At 51.2% G+C, this 20,390-nt stretch overlaps 1 protein-coding gene across 2 annotated transcripts in view; it reads left to right on the forward strand.

Moving 5' to 3' along the window:
• Positions 1 to 20,390, forward strand: part of ESRRB (estrogen related receptor beta) — a 171,676-nt gene that overhangs the window by 112,239 nt on the left and 39,047 nt on the right. For both annotated transcript variants that reach the window (XM_019427247.2, XM_019427246.2), the window contains exon 2: positions 3,231 to 3,640. In XM_019427247.2, the coding sequence (XP_019282792.1) occupies positions 3,231 to 3,640 (410 nt within the window). The remainder of the gene's footprint in view (positions 1 to 3,230; positions 3,641 to 20,390) is intronic.

A 20,390-nucleotide genomic window follows, 5' to 3' on the forward strand; every position in this document is an offset into this window, starting at 1 on the left:
GGAGGCATCCAGAGTGTGACCGCCCTTGGTGGATGGCCACTGAACTGGTCTAGGCCAGCCTCTGGGGCAGAGGGCAGACCCGGCAACTCCTGAGCTTGAAAAAACAGAAAAGTTTGGAAGGAATCTTCCACACAGAAAAGAAGCTGTGCCCCCCGTGGAGGGGGTGTTCATTCAGTCCGCAAATATGCATGAATGAACAAGTGAATGAATGAAGACTGGTGGGGCCAGCGGCGGGAGCTGGGGGGCGGGGGAAGGGAGCCCCTGTGAGGGTAGTACCCCCTGGCTTTTTCTGGTGCTTTGCACACTTCTGTTTGTTTAGTCTGCTCTTCCTGAGACAGAATGAGCTTTTTTTTTTAGATTTTTTTTAACGTTTATTCATTTTTTTGGTGGAAAGAGACAGAGCGTGAGTGGAGGCAGGGCAGAGAGAGAGGGAGACACAGAATCCCAAGCAGCTCCAGGCTCTGAGCTGTCAGCAGACAGCCCAATGCGGGGCTCGAACACATGGACTGTGAGATCATGACCTGAGCCAAAGTCGGCCGCTTAACCGACTGAGCCACCCAGGCGCCCTGAGAACGAAGTTCTTGAGATTGTGGGCTGTGTGTGTCGTGACCTTTCCTGTCCTCTGGCCAGCACTTGGCACACAGCAGGTGGCTGGAATAGGTGTGGCCTCTCCCTAGATAAGACATCCTGGGTGGGGTGGGGATGGGGTGCCAAAATCCCGGTCGTGGGAAAGAGAAGAGGAATGAAGTCCTCGGACCCTGCCCCTGTCCAAACACACACAACTGGGATGCGGGCAGTAAAGTAGTGGCTGGACTTCTGTGCCGCTCGGAGGCCAGGGTCAAGTTTGCTTCCTTCAGCCCCTGGAGTCTCCGAGGGTGAGATGACAAAAGGCCTACTTTTAGAGAGAGACCAAATGAGGTGAATGACGTCGGCGTTGTGACGTGGTGTTAGGCTTCTGTTGACCTGGTGATACCTCGGGTAACTGACACTGCAGATAAGGGGGTAGGGGGACTACTGCTGTTGCTGTAATTACCATTAATGTCAAGTGTATCTCCCGAAACCTCTGGAGTTCTTTTGAGTTTCAGGGAGGGGTGGGGAGGGAGGGCTGGAGTCTGGGAGCCATCTCCTCGGCAGGATTCGTCACTGTGGGCCTGGGGTGTTCCTGTGACCCGCAGAGCCTAAAGCAGTGGGCAGGAGAGGATTACAGGTGGAAGGACCCCTGCTCAGCTTTCCCTGCCTGCCCTGTGCAGAGACGCTGGGGGAGGTAACCCAAAGGTGCCTACCGGGGCAGATTTTCTGCTTGGATTGTGCCTTGCCAGGCTGATGGCGTTTCCTGTGGACATACCAGGGACCTGCTGGTGGATGGAGGGGCGGCAGGTGGTCATATGGAACCCAGGACGATCACAGCGCACCAGCCAGAGCTATAAAAGGACCCAGAGGAGACCCTCAACTAGGGCACCCTCTGCCGATATAAGGGAAACACGGTGCTTGTGGGAGGGCGTCTCAGGGGACTTGGGAACGTTACATTTGGAACAGAAGAGACCTGAGAGCCTCTATCTTTAGACTCTGCATTCCAGTAGATAAACTTGAGAGTAGTAACCTCACAGGGATCTTTTATCTTTCTATCTGCAGCTCCCGGTTTCTGATTAGAACCACCTGTGGGGCAATGAGTTCCCTGTCCCTGCAGATGTTCAAATGTAGATGGATGGGACAACCCCTCGGGAGGTGTACTAACTATGAAATCATTAGCGACACCAGGGACGGCGGCCCCTCCCATCGTGAGATTGCATTTGGTGGTGTGGGGGTGGGCTTTGTGGGTGCTGCAAAGCAGCCCTTTCCCTGGTGGTGACCAGTCCTTTCCTCAAAGGACCGTTCAGGAAACAGGGGCTCCCTCTGGGCATTATTAGAGGTGGACCATGGCTGCTACCCAGCGGACCCTCCGGTACTGAGACCCCTCCATCTTTCTGCTAATGCGGCCATACCACTGATCGTTCAGCCCTTTTCCTTCTCCAAGATTTTTCTCTCTTTCCTTTCACCTGCTCCACGGGCATAAGCCTTGGCCAGCTCCTTGCCTCCACACAGCCAGGCCAGGTCAAGGACAGGTGGACCCAGCATGGTTCTAGGAGAAGGGACTTTCATTTTAGGTAAACTTTATGACCCTTCACAGTGACCTTGTCATGTTGGTAATGCTCCCTTGCCTCTGTGGGTGAGGTAGGAACGCTCAGAGCTTGAAGTTTAGGGTGAAGAAACTGCTAGGGATGCGAGGACCTAAGGCTGGAAGGGGCCCCCTCATGTCACTTCCTGGAGACACAGTCTCTGGGGCCGGGTGGGGCTGGGAAGCCAGCCTGCTGAAGGGTTAGGGACGGGGAGGGGGAGGGGGCCTGGAGCCACCTTCCAGATGTGCCCTGGGCCAGAGGCAAACCCCAGAGAGCAGCTTTTGCCACCAGCCCTGCCTCTTGCCCTGGCCAGGTGCCTTGACGGTGTGTCTGGTCCCAGTCTCCGTGATGGCGGCATGTTGGGGAGGCACCAAGCTTGGACTTACCCAGTGCCTCAGTGGAGCTGGGTGAAATGGGTTATCAGGTCACAGTACTGAGGGGGTCTGGGCCAGGGCCTGGCACGCTCAGACCTCCAGCCATGGCCACCGTGTACTTTTGTTGTGCAGGAAGACTGGCCAGCTATTTTGTCTGTCACCCTTATGCCAGCAATTTGCAGAGAGCTGGGCGCCTAATCTAAAGTTTATCGATCAGACGTAGTTTTTTAAAGGACGCCTGGGTGGTTCAGTGGGTTGAATGTCAGACTCTTGATTGTGGCTCAGGCCATGATCTCAGCGGTCAGGGGATCAAGCCCCGCGTCAGGCTGCACCCTGGGTGTGAAGCCTGCTTGGGATTCTGTCTCCCTCGCCCTCTGCCTCATTTGTACTCTCTCTCTCTCAAAAAAATTAATAATAATAATAATAAATAAAATAAAGTAAAATAAAATAAAACCCTAGTTTTTTCTTTGAGGACTCAGAAGGTTCTGGGGGGTAATGGCAGAAACTTGCTCTGGGCTGTGCAGTGTCCTGACCAATTGACCTTCTGGGCCAGCATTTTATCTCACCAACGCCTTAGCGTTGAGCCCCTCCCAGCCGCCCCGCCCACTCGGTGCCCGGAGCCCAGAGCTAATTCCTGGGTCCGGCGTCACACCCACCGCACCCTCCGCAGAGCTGACTTGTCCGTGCTCTGTGTCCGCAGGCTGCTGAACAGAATGTCCGCGGACGACCGGCACCTGGGCTCCAGCTGCGGCTCCTTCATCAAGACAGAGCCGTCCAGCCCGTCCTCGGGCATCGACGCCCTCAGCCACCACAGCCCCAGCGGCTCGTCCGACGCCAGCGGGGGCTTCGGCCTGGCCCTGGGCGCCCACGCCAACGGTCTGGACTCGCCGCCCATGTTCGCAGGCGCCGGGCTGGGCGGCACCCCGTGCCGCAAGAGCTACGAGGACTGTGCCAGCGGCCTCATGGAGGACTCGGCCATCAAGTGCGAGTACATGCTCAACGCCATCCCCAAGCGCCTGTGCCTCGTGTGCGGGGACATTGCCTCCGGCTACCACTACGGCGTGGCCTCCTGCGAGGCCTGCAAGGCCTTCTTCAAGAGGACCATCCAAGGTGCGTGAAGGCAGGGCAGGCGGCTGGGTGGGCGCGGGCAGGGGCGCCCTTGCCTGCAGGTGCAGCGGGGAAACCCGGTGATTCCCGCCAGCTGCCAGGTGGGTCCCCCCCGCCGCTACAGCAGGGGTTTGGTAGAGCCCCTTTCCCGCCTCTCAGGGTTTCTCATTCGGGATTCCCCACGAGACTCTAACTCCAGCACTGTGGTTGGCACGCAGGCACTCCCCTGTGGTGCCCCAGAAAACCCCGGGAAACCCCACACAAATGCACTGTGCATGCGCCTCTCACTGGTGTGGGGAACACGGTCAAGAGCGTGTCCCTAAGAGCTGCTTTTTGGGGGAGAAAATCATGTTATTTTACCCTGCAGTTCCAGACTCCTTGCTATAGAAAGAGTTGTTGCTTTGATCTTTTAAGGGCACAAATGAAACACAAATATTTTCTCAATTGGGAAAGAGCCAGGCCATCAGAGCAAGGGAAACCCACTCACCCTGTCTGATCGCCGCATGGCCTGTCTTCAAGGGCTGTTACAGTGCACCTGTGTGGCAGCTGAATCGTGTTCTGATGGCCACAAGCGAGGGTGGCGGCCTCTTTCGGAGGGTATGTGAGTGATTGGTTCCTATGAAGGTGTGCAAGAGCCTTGGTGGGTGGCCTCTGGAACGTCACCCTGAGTTAAATGGGGGATGATGATGCGAACACTCTCCCAGAGCTGTTATCAAGTTCATGGCACAGGGTCCAGCCAGAGGAATGAACCTGGCACATGGTAGCCAAGGGTGTTACTGCAGGAGGCCATGGGCGGAGCACTTGGGCCATTCGTTTCGTCAGGAGTCTACTGAGCACCCACTAAGCGCCAGCCCTTGCTGTAGGTGCTGCTGATTGTGGATGGACAAACAGCCCCCCTCGTGCATGGAACTGAATTGGGGTGATGCCATTCCACTGGGACAGAAACTGCAGCCAGACTGGACCAAACCCAGGGACACCTGTCCCGTCCCTTGGCCCTGCCTGGCTGTCCTCAGGGTGTCTTCCCTCCCCCCCTTTCCCGTTTCATTTTTAGAAGAGTCAGGTTGAGCTTTCCTGGGATGACTCTCCGTGTCTTCGTTCAACAAATATTTGTTTAAATTTCTTGTGACTATTTATTCATTAAATTAGTTGAGGGCCTTAAGATTGGCCATGTTTCCAGTTCTCCCTGTTAGTTGAGACGTTGTGGTGTAGTGGTTGTCCAGCGGGTTCCTGGATCAGACAGCACCATCCGTTACGGCTAGATGCCCCTGGGCATGCTGCCTCGGTTTCCCTCTGGGTTCATTTCCTTCTCGGTAAGGTGCGATGCTCTCATTCCTTCTTCACATAGAGATGTTAAAAGAAAAGTAAGTGAGTTGGTATGTACAAAGCACTTATAATATTGCCTGGTGCTTTGTAAGTGCTAAATAAATGCTTGCAGGTATGATTTTCACTTTTACCATATCACTTACGACGGTGTTATCACTAAGACACAGACACACACTTTGTTTTATCGTACATGGTGGGCTTTTGTAATTACATATATGTAAGTAAAACGGTATATTTTGATTTAGGATTTAAATTATTTTGGCTATCTTAGTTACAGATAATAGCTATTTTTTTAAATGAACCCTTGGGGCGCCTGGGTGGCTTGGTCGGTTGAGCATCCGACTTCGGCTCGGGTCATGATCTCGCGGTCCGTGAGTTCGAGCCCCGCGTCGGGCATAAAGCTTACTTTTTAAAAAGGGGGGGGGGGCACCTGGGTGGCTCAGTTGGTTGAGCGTCCGACTTCAGCTCAGGTCACAATCTCACGGTCCGTGAGTTCAAGCCCCTCGTCGGGCTCTGTGCTGACAGCTCAGAGCCTGGAGCCTGTTTCTGATTCTGGATTCTGTGTCTCCCTCTCTCTCTGCCCCTCCCCTGTTCATGCTCTGTCTCTCTCTGTCTCAAAAATAAATAAACGTTTAAAAAAAAAAAATAAATGAACCCTTGAAAAAAATGGTCAAAATTCAACCAGTACCAAAGAGTAAAGCAGTTAAAATTACATTTTCCTAAAACCCCAGACTCGGGTTCTTTACACCTTCCTGAGAAGGAGCCATGATACGCACTGCTTTTAGCGAGCGTTTACGGAGTGTGTTCACATCAGGCACTGTGCTAGACTCTAGCATGGGTGCATGAACACGTTTCAGTCCCTGCCAGCTTCACACTCCTGAGTCTGGGAGGACACCCTGGAATCTCGGAGTTTGAAAAGCACTGTGTGATTAATTGGGAGTCTCCGGCCTCAGCCAGGGTTGAAAACCTCCAGTCTGAGAGCCAATCTGTATCATTGGGTATCTGACAAATAAACATGACATGTTTCCACCAGTTTAAGTCACTGAGACGGCAACTGTTTTCTTCCCAGATCAGGAAATGGTCTCGGTAATATTGCCATTATTTTTTAGATTCTTTGAGGTCAGCTTTTGAAAAATTGCTTTTTAGGAGACAATCCCGTTTTCTTCACTCCATGTGGTTCTTCACTGAGGGTTCTGGAGGGTTCTGGATCAGATTTTCTGAAAGTAGAGGCTGGGGCAGACTCAGAAACCCTGCTCTCCCGCCGGCAGAGGCCCGGGTGCTGAGAGTGCCCTCAGCACTTCAAAAGCCCACTTGAAGGATTTGTAAACAGTCTTAATTATTTGCTCCACAAAGAGGATAATGATCTTTTCCTAGAAGTCAGAGGACAAAGAGCAGCATTTCGTGCATTCAGAGCTCAGCTGCTCTTGTCTCTTTGTCACAAGTTCTGATTCTCCTTTAGAACCGGGAAGAGGTTTCTGTTTAGAACCCGGAAAAGTACACTGTAAAGCTGTTGGTTTGCTCTAGTCATTTCATTAAGTCTTTGGTTTTGTTCTAACGTGGATTTTGACTTTGTTGTTTCTGGACATAATGGTTGTAGAAAATGTGGAAACATAGTTAAAGTGTAAAGAGGAAGACCAGTAATTGGACAGCCTCACAAAGACCAGCGGGTACCGTGGGAGTGTTCTGAGAGAGGTACTGGTGGGGGGGCAGGAGAGAAAGACCAGAGCACCTGCCCTCTAAGCGTCTAAAGCTTAGAGCTGAGTGAGTTTGCAGGCCTAGCCTAAGGCTCCAAACCAGGGTACAGTCCCCTAAGCGTCTGTGCATCCTGGGTGGCTCAGTCGGTTAAGCGTCTGACTTCAGCTCAGGTCATGATCTCACAGTTTGTGAGTGAGAACCCTGCGTCAGGCTCCTGGCCGACAGCGCAGAGCCTGGTTGGGATTCTCTCTCTCTTCCTCTCTTTCTGCCCCTCCCCCACTCTGTCTCTCTCTAAATAAACCTGAAAAAAAAAAAAAAGAGGCTATTCAGGCCATGTTTTAAAAGTCTGGTAACTTGGACTGAGGGCCTCTCATCACAGAACGATCCATTCACTAATTGATATAAATGCTTGGACAAAGCTCTAAGTCATGCTAGCTCATATTCTGTCTCCGTAGATCCCTTCAGTCTCTCAATTCCATGCTTACATCAATATGGAAAGAAGTTTATGGAAACAAGGATGTCATGGTAGACTTGAGGAAAAAAACCCTCAGACAGCTGTTCTTTTTTTTTTAAGATTTTATTTTTAACCTCTACACTCAGCGTGGGGCTCGAACCCACGACCCCAAGATCAAGAGTCGCACACTCCACCGACTGAGCCAGCCAGGGACCCCCAGCCATTTCTTTTCCTATAAACATTTATTGAGTACACTCTGCGTGCTTGGCTGTGCTAGGTGGGAGCACTGTGGGGCTGGGGGAAGGGGCCGGGAGAGGTGGGCTGAGAAGAGCCTACAGGCTGAAGCCTGCTTTTGTCAATCAAGTTGGATTAGGACACTGCCACACCTATTCGTTCACGTAGAACCTGGCTGCTTTGGTGCTCCAACAGCAGGCTGCCACAAAGCCTAAAACATTTCCTGTCTGGCCCTTTACAGAAAAAATGTGCGCTCTCCTGCACTACAGCATTGAACAAGATAGGTACAGTCCCTCTGTCCTCCTGGGGCTTAGGATCAAACCCCTAGTAGTGCACGTTCAGTGTTTGGTGCAACTTTGCCTGCCCGATTCTGTGTGAAAGGGAGTTTGTCGTCCATGCTGGAGATGGTGAGGACACCAAGAACAGATGAGCTTAGACGCAAAAAAGGCACCTTCCCGAAGGGACCCAGTGGCTCCACAGCTAAGGAGATAATCCTCAACCTGACCGAATTTACTAGCATATCTAAGGGGAAAAAAAATGTGCTCATCAAAGAAGATTGATCAGCCCCCTACCCACCCCCCCCCAGGCGTGGAAAAAGGAGGCAGACTTTGACAAAGGCACCACTCCTACCAAAAGGGAGTCAGCCTGGGGACAGACTGATGTCATTAAGCATTCAGTTGATGTGATTAACATCTTTCTGATTATGATCTAGTCACCCCCCCCCCGCCCCCCCCCCCCCCAGGTCTTCTGCTTAGAGTGATCTTGTAGGTTAGGCACATCAGTTTCTCTTTGTACTTGAATGTGTATCCCTGGGCTTATATGTCAGGTTTTGGAATTTGGCCAATGTGAGTCTGGCCCTGAGAGATGCAGCTCCTTTCTGGACTATGATACTGACCTCACAGTAATGAAAACCTTTGTAATGAGTACCAAACTGATGAGGTGGCCTTTTAGGGAGCCACCTGGGGGACTTTTCCAAGACGTATCCCCAAACCTTGACCCTGTCACCCTGCCTCCTGTTCCATTGAGAAACTGGAAGCCCTCGATGGGAATGTCCTCAGTTGTTGCCAGCCGAACTACCCACTGCCCCTTGCAAGGGATGGTCTCCTGCCCCAGGCTCTGGGTGAACCCATCCCCGCCCCACTTCTGGAGACCCTCCTACCCACTATCTCCTCTCTTTTACCCTCTCACTTCCTAGCCTCCTCCCTTCTGCATTGAAATACTTGTGGTATCTGCAATCTCAGACAAAGAAAACAAAACAATGCCCACACCCTCTCAACTTCCAGCTTCCAGCCCCCCTTTCCCTTCCTCTTCTCAGTTCTTGACCCGCTTTACTGCCCTGTATCTGTATCTGCTCCTGCCTGGGCTTGTGATGAATGAGTCCCAGTTCAGCCTTCCCGTTGCACTCCAGAGCCTTCAGCACCTACAAAACATTTCCACTTGGATGTTCTGGAAGCAACCAAACGCAACAAGTCCTACCTGCCCTTAGACGTCTCTCCTTGTGTCCCAGTTGTCGGTTCCCTGGTGTGCAGGCCAGAAGTGGTTCTCAACCCGGAACTCGACTTCCTGCCCCCCATCCCAGACCAACGTCCCCACAGTCATGTCCAGTTCCGTCTCCTTCCTTCATGTCCCTTGACCTAATGCGTCTCTCTGTTCGCCTTGCTCTGTTCCGGGCCACCACCGACCACTGTGGCTTCTAGTCTGGTCTCCTGGCTGCCAGGATCGCCCCTTCCCAGTCTGTTTTCTTCTGTGCTGCCTGGGAGACCTTTCTGAGCCAATGTCTGAACGTGTCGGTCTCCTGTCTTGCTTATGGGTAAGCCATGGCTCCAGAGCATGATTGAGGATGTCCTCAGGGATTGCCCCACATTGTCCTGGTAACTTTATCCCCTGCCATGCTCCCTAGTGGGCTGCGGGTCCGCCTGACTGCTCTGTTTTCCAGTTCCCAGACCTCATCACACGCCATCACTTTCTAGACTTTGTATACATTCTCCTCCTTACTCTGCCTCCCCCAACCTCCAGGGCCTACTTTTGTCCTTAGGTCTCCAGATAGCTGGCGTTTCCTCTGGGGAAGCCTTTTTCCACTTCCGAGCCCTCTCATCTGACATAGATAGTGCCCCTCCTGGGTGCTCCTGAATACCTTCTGCCAGCACATCGATAACAGTTACCATACTGCATGGTTCTTGCCATGATCTGACTGGGTCCCCAGGGAGATGATAAGTTCCTAGGGAACAGGGGTTACGTTTACTTTGATTTTCACCAAACCCCATGTTCTCCCACAGTGCCTGGTGCCTAGGAAGTTCTCCGTGTGTCCACATGAAAGGTGGTCCCCCAAAGCGATCCCCCGTATTCCCCACAAGGACAAACTAGTTTGGCCAGTTTGCCTACGGAAACTTGCAGGGATCTAGATAAAATAGTCAAATGTCTACTTAAAGCAATGTGTTAATTTTAGTTAAACTTGTATACTTCAAATCACATTATGTAAAAATACCATATTTTTTGAAAAACTTTTTTCTACTCACGTTTTGCTTTTTTAAATATTTTATTATTTTTTTTTAATGTTTATTTTTTATTTTTGAGAGAGACAGCATGAGCAGGGGAGAGGCAGAGAGACAAGGCGATACAGAATCTGAAGCAGGCTCCAGGCTCTGAGCTGTCAGCACAGAGCCCGACACAGCTTGAACTCACGGATGGCGAGATCATGACCTAAGCCTAAGTCGGACGCGTAACTGACTGAGCCACCCAGGTGTCCCTCTTTTCACATTTTGTGAAGCGAAGTTATCAAACTTGTCACACAGACCTTTGACTAAAGTGTCTTTGCCTTTTCTAGGGCCACTTCCTGAGTCATTCAACAGTGTTTCAGAGCACCCTGTCTTTACTCCTGTCTTAGTTACTTAAAACTTTAGGAGTATGTGTGTGCTTCTAAAAATGTCATTTTGGAGCTGTAAGTATAGTTCCTAGACCATCAGAGCAGTTCTTTTCTATTTGTGTCGATGTATAAGCACGATTTCCACAGTGTATGAGGTACTCTACTGCTTTTGACACTCAACATGTGAGGTCAGATTCCCGGGAATAACTAAATTTGTGTGAAGTCTCTTTACCCCCTTGTTACTGATTCAGTTGGACGATGAGCATTGACTGAGGTCTTGGAGCAGTTGGTCGATATAAGGTGGTGGACATAGCACCTCTGTTCTGAGATGTCACAAAGTCTCAGATATTAAGTGACTTCTTTTCTAAAGGACAGTGTTTGGGGGACACGCCTGCCTCACGCTTGAGCTTATGAAGCCGTTACTCAGTTCTTTGTTGAATATTGGTTGAGTCGCAACCACCGTATTGGGAGCTGGGTTGAGAGTGGATCAAGGGCCCCTACCCCGTGGGGTTGCCGTCTGGGGGGAAGACAGACAGAAAACACGATAGCGGGTAAAGATGCATCATCACAGACTTGAGGCAGGTGCTGTGAAAGAGAAGAGCCAATGATGAGACGAGAGGGGTCTAATTTAGACAGAAGATCGGGAAGGCCATGCTGAGAAGATGACTTCTAAGATAAGGCAAAGCATGTGGAAGAATCCTGGGGCCAATGCTCCAGGTGGAGGAAACAGCTGATGTGCTTCAGGACCAGAAAGAGGGCCAGTGTGGCTGGTGTGAGTGAGGAGACAGGGAAGGAGATGGGGCTGGGGAGGCTGGCCAAGTCCCAGGTCTGGGTGGTGGGGGGAGGCTTGGTGCATGCTGTACTTGGATTTTCTTCTAGGAGTGGAAGCCACTGATAAATAAATGAACGCACATTGCTGAGGGGAGGGTAAAGCCACCCTGTAGCCCTCCCTACGTCCCCAGGGCATGAGGCCAACTTAGCAGGTCACCAGGAGGCCCCTGGAGCAGCTCCTGGGTCTGTGACTTCAGATGAGAGCAAGTAAGAAAGAAGGCCTGGCAGGCGCTGCTTCTGTTTGTTCACCAGGGGCCCAGATGCAGACTTGGAAGGAAACTCCCCAAGGAAGGGGCAGGGAGATGATTGATGGGTTATCCTGCCTTGGACCACCTCCAGGCCTTTTGTCCTGGAGAATGAGGCCGGGGATCCCACGGGACATGAGGCAAGGGGGCTGCAGAGACAGAGTTAGGAGTGAGTGGGGGTCGGGACCAGGTCGCTATCCCAGCCCGGCTACTGACCAGCCGGCTGACCTTGGGCAGGGACTTGTGTCGTCTGGTCTCAGTTTCCTCATCTGTACGAAAAGAGTCAATGAAACTGCAAACAGTTTGCTGTCTGCAGGGCACTGGGGGAAATGAGAGAAAGACCACGTACGTCACAGCCAGAGTGCAAGTCAGGTGAGACAGAGCCTGGGGTGGGTGGGTTGAGGGCATCTCCGAGGAATTCCATGCAAACAGGAGGGAAAGGTGAGCATGCCTGGCAGAAAGAACAGGAGTCAGGGCCCAGAGGAGCCGATGTGCTCTGCTGAGGGGTGGGGGGGGGGGGGGGGGGGGGCTCGGTGGCAGAGGACGGGCTGGTGGGGAAAGCAGCGGGAGGCTGGATGGCACAGGCTTCAGAGGCTTTGTGAAGGAAGAGTATAGAGTAACACCAAGATTCGAGGGTGTGTGACCTGTCTTAGAATCCCAATTTGACAATTTCTTTCTTGGTCAGCTTGGTAAAGTTACATAGTTTCTCTGGGCTTTAATTTCCCAGTCAATGAAATGGGACTAATGGGGCTGATAAGCAGTTTCTGGTGCTGGAACGTCATTGCAGATTGCAGACATCAAATGAGTCATGGACGTGAAGTTTTTAGTTTAGTGCCTGGCATATTAACTCTTAAATAGATAATAATTGTTTTTGCTGCTTGTGCTTGGCAACAGGAAGCCAGTGAAGGTTTTTGAGCAAAGAATTAATGAGATCTCATTTTAGCAAGTTAATTCTGGCAAGGTAATTCGGGGAAGATGGTCTGGACATGGGAGAGTCTAGGGGCAGGCAGTCCGGTTAGGAAGCGGATTCTCATAGCCCATCCATTTGGAGGCATCCAAGCCAGCAGTGGCAGAAGGGTTAAAAGGAGAGGTTGGACTTGAGAAACTTCTGGAAGTGGATTCAGTATAAAATGAACAGTGGCTGGGTTGAGACTGCCCCTTAGGTTTCAAATGTAGGCTGCTAAGGGGCTGGCGAGGTTATTTGACAGCAAGGAAACCAAGAAAGAAGAATATTCCTAGTGGGAGAAGGATAGGCCGGGAGCAAGGGGTTGGGGCAATGGACAAAGTTTGGGACATGTTGAGTTTGATCAGTTCACAGGTTTCACTCTGGAGAGTTGGAACTCGGGGCCTAGGGCTCCAGAGTGTTAGCTGAGTGGGGTTTGGGGATCTAATGAGATCCTCTAGAGCAGTGGTTCGCAAAGTGTGGTCCCCAGAGGAGAAGCACCTGGGAACCTGTTGGAAATACAAATTTCCAGCCCCACCCAGGTTGCTAATCTGAGACTGTGCGGGGTGGGGCAAAGCCATCTGATGCAACATGCCCTCCAGGAGAGTTTTTTCTAGAGAAAGCTTTTCTGAAGGAGAGGGGCCAGGGGTGGGGGTGGGGGGTGGGGGGCAAGAGGAAGGACCTAGTGAAGGGAAAGGAAGAGGCTTGGAAGGAGACTGAGAAGTACCATCTTGCGTCAGTTTCAACATGCACTGCCCCCCCCCCCCACCTCTCTGAATTGGGCTATGTGCTGGTTACTCCATGTGGTTGACCCTGCCCTCACATGCACATCAGAACCTGCAGAAAGGGGCCAGTGACCTGGGAGGTAACCCCCGAGATGATAATGGACATTCTTCAGAAGCACAGCATGGTTGGCTCCCTTATTGGCAGAGAGGACGATTCTGTGGGAAAACACAAAAACAATGACTTTGATCAAGAATCTTTCAGGAGAATTGCACTTGGAGAAGTTTTAGCGACACCTTTGATTTGTTTTTCTTCTATTTTCTCTTCCGTGTATGCACAAGGATGCTGTACGATCATATCTCTAAGTAAATCTCAAAGAGATCTTTTAATGCGAACACACACGGAAATGCTAGTGGCAAGGAAGCACAGTTGTTTGATTGGCAGAATTGCTTCCTTTCTTGATGCTACATAGAATAATGATGCACTCTTACCACCGGAAGCACCTTGGCGTCAATGTGGTGAATAGAGAACTGATCCGAGACCTTGTGAGAGTCCCTGCAGAGGGAAGGGAGAGGAAATCTTAAGAGCTAGGTGTTCTCTGCATTGGGAAGGACCAGGATAGGGGGCCTGGAACAGGCTGTTGGATTTGACAACTGACAGATCACTGCTGAGTTCTAGGATTCTCTAAGTGGAGGTTTTGCTTTCAATTTATTTGCTTTTTTTTTTTTTTTTAAGTTTCTTTATTCATTTTGGGAGAGAGAGAGAGAGCACACTCGTGCACTGGAGGGGCAGAGAGAGAGAGGGAGAAGGAGAGAGAGGATCCCAAGCAGGCTTTGCATCAGCAAGGAGCCTGACGCAGGGCTTGAACCCACAAACCAGAAGATCACAACCTGAGCCGAAATCAAGAGTTGGATGCTCAACCACCTGAGCCACCTGGGCACCCCATCGATTTATTTGCTTTGTACTTGAGATACAAAAGTGAGAGAGACCCAGTAACCTCTATCCCCAGGAAGCACGTAGCTCAGAAGGAGGACAACACACGAAATCCTGATTCTGCAACACCCAGCTGGCTGCTTCAAGTGGAAGGTGGTGGGTGTGACCTATGGGGGCAAACAGGAAGGAGCTTGTGAACCTACCCAGGGCAGAAGGGAAGACGGTATCATGAGCTGAGGTTCAAGGTTGTGGGAGAATTTACCAGGAAGGGTTTCAGGTGGAGGGAGGTAGGAGAGGGATCGGAGGCCCCAAAGGTATTAGTGGAACCTACCACCTTAGGGCCCAGGTTGAGGAAAATGAGGACGGACAGGTCAGAGTTGGCCAGATCATAACGAGCCTGGTAGGCTTTGCCCTGGAGGTTAGATTTCATTCTTTATGTGATAAGGAGCTGTTGGACAATTTCTTAAACTTAATTCTTAACGTAACTTTTAGCTTTTTATCCAAGCAATGTGTGCACGCAGTTTAAAAAAGTATGATAGAAATGTAAGTAAGTCTCCTAATGAAAAGTGACAGTCCTTGGCCCTTCACATATATTCTCTTTCCTCCCTTCATGATCCAAAGTTAGCCCTTTAAGAAAAACTTCTAGCGTTCATCTTCTTAGTTGCTAATGTGATTTTACAGCTATGTTTACTGAGTTGGCAATTTGGGCATTATTTCTTGACTTCCTGTTATGGACAATGAAGAATTTGTTCCGATTATACAACCCATCCAACCACACACATTTCCAGTCTTCCCATTGTCAGAATACGGTTACCTCACAATTTTTGGTTAAATGTCTTTGCTTCCTGCTAGTCCTTTCTCCACTTGTCCTTGACTCTTCTCCTGGGTTGGATCCCCTGTTTTCTGGATTCTGCCTCTTCCTCTTTTTGCTTCCTCCATTTTGGGGGGAGCACGTGCTGGAAAGGCGCAGGGGAGGTAAAATTGTTGACGCCTTGGAAGCAGGGAAATATCCTTACTCATTCCTTCACCTCACCCCCGAGATTTCTATCTTGGCTTGGTATAAAATTCTGGCTTTAAGTGATTCCATCCCACCACCCCCGCCCCCCCGCCATGACACCGCTGCTCCTTTTCTTAGTTTCTGGTGCTGTCGGCAAGAAGTTGGAGTCATCATTTAGAGACTGTATATAGAGACCTCATACTTCCGCACACGGTTCTGGGTGCTGGGGAAACTTCAGTGAACAAAGCAGATAAAGAAATGAAGTCACATGATGAGTGCCAAAGCGAAAAAAAGTGGCGATGCACACAGGTGTGTGTGTGTGTGTGTGTGTGTGTGTGTGTGTGTCGGACTTTTTCCCCTTATGGTTTCAGATATGGTGGCCGGTCTTATTCTCCATCCTCCGTATTTGACTTGTTTTTTGTTATTCTCCCGGAAAAATTTTAGAATCTTTTCTTTCTTTGCCCTCTCTGGTTGAAATTTTACGACGCAAGCCTCTGTTGTGTGTTGTAGGTCTTTTTATTATTTATTTTTTCGTGTTTTTGTTTTGAGATCATTGAAGAGTCACACCCAGTTTTAAGAAATGATGCAGAGAGATCCCGAATACCTTTCACCCAGTTTGCCCCGAAGGTAACATCTTGCGTAACTACAGTACAGTATCACAATCAGCAATTGCCATTGATGGAATCTGCCCACCTTATTCAGATTTTACCGGTTGTACACACTCTGGGTGTGTGTGTGTGTGTGTAGTTTATGCAGTTGTATCACTTCATGGACTCCTGTGACCATCCCACAGTCAAGATACAGAAGAGCTTTGGCTTTACCCTTTTATACCATAACCACCGCCCGTGCTCTCCTCTCCCTGATCCCTGGCAGCTACTAATTTGTTTTCCACCTCTGTAATTTTATCCAGATCTTTATTCACTTATTCTGCTGGGCTTTCAGCAGGACTTTTTGTCTGTAAACTCATATTCTTCAGGTCTTAGAAATTTCCACCCTCCACCCCCTCCCTCCCTTCTTCAGTTTCTGCCTTCATGACGACCTCCTGTCCCACCTTTTTCTCTTTTAAAAACTTGTGATGGTTGATGCGGAGCTTCTAGGATCCGTTGTCTAATTCTTACATCTTTTCTAGTGTCTCGTCCATTTCTTGGATTTTTTTGTTCTGTTCTGGAGTAGCAGCTCCTCAGCTCTTCTGAATCTTTTGTGACTTTCATATTTTTAATTTCTAGGAGCTCCATTTTATACATTTTAAACTTTTTATTGCATGCTGTTCTTGTTTCATGAATGCAGTGTGGTTTTTTTTCTTCTCAAGTTGATAGTATGTTGATTATTGCTTTGTGAGGTTTAAAAATGTATTGGTAATCCTCGGCTGTCTGTCTTAAATGCAAATAAGGATAAAGAGGGTAGAAGGAGCATTCCCTTGGTTGATCTTCATCTGCTGGACTTCTTTCTGATGCTGTGCATTCTCCCAGAGAAGAACCCTACAAATTCCTATCTTGGGGTGGGGTGTGGAGTGTGCAGACTGCTAGGATTCAGGGAGTGGGCTTGGGGTGGGCTGGGTGGTCCCACTGTTCAGGCATCCTAGTTTTAGCTTCAGCTTCCCTTCTGCCTGAAGTAGAGTGGGTCCTTGAGTCCAGAACTTAACTTGCTCACAGCCTCCAGAGATGAAGCTGGCTTCTCTTGGGTGGGTTGTGGAGGACTTCTAGATGGCCACGTGGAATGGTAGCCAAGTCCTCCCCGCAAATTCCCCAGTTTGTGGCCCCAAAGCCCACCACATCTTCTGCCGTATCTCGAGCCTTCGGTGCCTGAGGCTTTCTGAGGCTCTGCAGTACAAATGGCTTGTCATCTAGATACTACACTTGATCTTAGCCCAAAGGCAGAGAAGCGATGGCTTGTCATCTTTGGCTATTCTGGGTTTTACTTTGTCCATTCTCCTGTGGCAGTTCCCGCCCCTTGCTGCCATTTATCGGGCTGTGGGATGTGTGTGCAGACAGGGGATGTGCCATGATGGAGTTTTGCACAGAAAGATTATTAACGTCCCTCCAGGGGCAGTGTGGGGGTCAGACTGGAAAGGGAACTAGAGACAGAGGAGGCTAGTGCCTGGAGGTGAGTGTGGGGACTGATGAGCGGTGGCCATAGGGGAAGGAGGGACAAAATGTGAATGAAGTAGGATGAGAAGGACCTTAAAGGAATAAAGGAGAGGGAAGAATCCAGGATGCGCCTCAGTTTCTGATCTAGGTGGGGATGGGGGTAGGGGCGGTTTAGTGATCGTTTTGCTGAGACAAGGAGCACAATGAGAGGAGTCGGCTGGGTAAGGATGGGTTCAGCTGAGGAGGTGTGAGGAACCGTAGGGACTTGCAGGTGAAAATACCCAGCAGGCAGATGGATGAAAGGGTGTGAGCACAGGCCCTGCCTCTTGCTGCTCATCCTTACCAAGTACGTGATAGCCCAGGCCAGTGGCACGAATGGGATCATGGAGCTAGGAGGTAAGGAAGAGGGAAGGGTGGACAGTTGAGGACAGTGGGCCCCACAGAAGGAGATAGTCTGTGTCCCCCAGAAGTGAGATAGATAGGGAAGTGGAGCCAAGTGACTACTGGCCCAGCCCTTCCACGGCAGTGACCTAAAATGGCGGCCATTCGGGCTCCGATGTTAGCCAGCCGCCTCTGAGACATGCGTCCCCCAGGAGCCCCCTGTCTAAGCTCTGCGGCCCCAGCCCTGAGCCCCTGAGCCCCGGGAGAGGACTGCCCACTCCCTGCAGCTGTTCAGAGACAGCTGATGGTGACGCCCTTGGGGTTTCCTTCCTGGGGCACAGGATCAAAGGAGTTGATGGTGGGGATTTCCCCTCTGCCTCGAGGCCAGAGGTCACGCAGAAGTCCAGGTCAGGCTCTGAGCATTCCTTCCTCCCTTCCCTACCACAGGTGCGGACGCACCAACTCGGAGGTCGCCAGTCTTAGTGTTCTTAAATGTCAGAATGGGTGGCTGGCCTCACGTCAAAGACTTACCCGGAGTCTTCTGCTGAATTTACCCTGGCAGCACTGCCTGCGTGTAAAAATAGGCACCGCAGCCTTGAGTCCTTGCTTGCCCACACATTGACTCTGCTGAGCCCTGTGCGTGCTTTCTGACACTGTATCACGCAACTTTTGTAAGACGGGCATGTGCTATATGCCCATTTTACAGATGAGGAAGTGGGCCCAGAGAAGTTAGGTGACCTGAAGTACTGTCTCCCTGTGTCTGTCCTGGGCACACTCCTGTGTTAGAACTCTGAGTTGATGCTAGCCATTGGCTAGGTCCTTGTCCTATGAGGGCCCACCTCCAAACCTGCCAGGCTTCAGCTGGTGGTGAGTGTGTGTGTGTGTATGTGTGTGTGTTCCACAGATGCCCCTCCCTGCTCCTGAGCTCTCCTAGACTGCCCTCCAGAGACCACAGAAATTCTGATGAATTAATCTCATCACTTTATCGAGGAGGCACTTACAGAAATTACAAGGCAAGGCCAGCAGCCTGGCTTTCTGGCGGCCAGCCGCTAGGGCCATAAAACAAATTGAAAGGAACAAAAATAAATAAATAAAATCAGAACTCTCTCTCTTGCACGCGCACGCGCACACGCACACGCACACGCAGGGTCAGGAACATCGTTCTATCCTTGTTGTTAATGCTCAACCCTCTTGTCCTGGGAGAGCACCAGTGCCAAATCGCAGGCATTCCTTGACCCCCCGCTGGAGCGACAGCCCCTCCAAACCTGGGATCGGTCCTCCTTCAAGGGATGACAGGTTGGCTGTGCAGCCGAGACCAGTGAAGGTGAACGGCTAGCAGCATGCAAGTGGCGTCCCGAGGCTGCGTGAGTTGCCTTGCCAGGTGAACGCAGGGCCGCCACGGGCCCTGTGAGCTCACTGCACAGTGGTTCCGAGCAAGACTGGAGCCAGACCATCTGGGTTCAAGTCCTTGCTCTGACTCATCCTGGACTCTGCTCTCATCTATAAGGTGGAGGAAAAGATGTTTACCTCCCAGAGTTGTTGGGAAAATTAAAGGTGCAGTATGTGAAAAGCACACCAATAGCTGCTTCATGGGAAGCACCTGTTAGTGTTGGCTCTCGGCGTGTACTGAGCGCCTCCTGTGTGTGCCGAGCGCCTGGACTCCAGAGGAGCTGGTCTAGGAGTCAGGTGACGGTGAGGAGTAGCACCTGTATCCATGGGACCTGGAGGTGTAGACGGGCCAGGTGAGGTGTTGGAGGGAGCTTACTGGGGTTGTTCTAAGCAGCTGGAACAAAGGCCGGGAAGCCTGTGTTATCACTGAGTTCCAGGAACTGATGATTATGCGGGACAGTGGGGGGGGGTGGTGGGGAGGGATATTGAGGCTGGAGAGAGAGGGGTGGGGGTGGGATGGTGGCAGGGACCAAACTCTACAGAGCCTCCTAAGCCAAGATAGACTTGGATGAATTAATTCATATTTGTGTTTTTCTCCTGTTTACTGTGCTTCTGGAAATACTGAAATTATTTGCCAAGAAGCCACACAAGCCAGAGTGACCTAAGAAATGGTTAGGGCTGGATAAGAGGGGAGGGGCTCACAGAATCCTTATCCCTTCCCCTTCCTGCCCTCTCCCACCCTGCTGCACCGAGGGGGACTTTTAGACCCTCCTCCCCGCCCTGCAAGAAATGGGAGGGAGAAAGGTGATAAGGTGATGGCGGCTGGAATTCAGAAAGAGGTGGGTAGAGAGATGGAGATCTAAGGTGCCCCAGGCAAGTCATGTCTCCTCCCCAGTACTAAATGAGGCTGAGAATACTCTAAAAGCTCTTGTGAGCCCTCACCTTGTAATCGGGGGCGCTACAATTTTATGACTTCAGAGCCCTTTGTCAGGGGCACAGCTTGGTTCCTGCTGGCTCTCAGAAAATCCAACGGTCAGTATTTTCCATAGGCCACAGGGGGAGGCTGAGGCACAGGGATTCTGGAAGACAGCACCCTCCCGACTTCCTCCAGACCACCTCAGCTGCTGGGGTGGCAACAGGGAGGGGCCTGTCTGGTTTCCCCAAGCTTCTTGTGGAGTGCAGGGGTGGCACAGGGGCTCTGTGTGGCCTTCAGTAACTCATTTCAGCACCCCCTAGTCTCAGTTGCTGGGCCTGTGAAATGGGGCACTGGTGGGCCCACCTCCGAGGGGCCTTGTGAGGAGTGACCACCCCTGCGGATCATGCACGGGAGCAGGTGCGCAGTAAAGGCAGCTGTTGGAACTGCTAATGTGGATGGGGCTGGGGGGAGAGGGGGGATTCGGAGGCCAGGCAGGTCTGGAACTAACCTTTCAAGCTCTGTCTCAGGCCAGGAGTGACCTTTCAGAGGGTGCTCCATGCTGGGCAGTGTCCTTGCTAGGCGAGGTGGGCCCACAAGCACCCCTGCTTCGGAGGAATGTCCCTGGGCCTGAGGAGAGGGTTAGGACGGCAGCCTTCTCCCTGCTCCCTCAGGTGGGCATCTGATGGGGGTGGGCAAGGGGAGTTTGCACTAGTCCAGAGTCTGTTCTCAAAACCACAGG

Source organism: Panthera pardus, unplaced genomic scaffold (assembly GCF_024362965.1).
Source record: "Panthera pardus isolate Hobbes unplaced genomic scaffold, ASM2436296v1 HiC_scaffold_24, whole genome shotgun sequence".
In the NCBI taxonomy this organism is placed as follows: domain Eukaryota; kingdom Metazoa; phylum Chordata; class Mammalia; order Carnivora; family Felidae; genus Panthera; species Panthera pardus.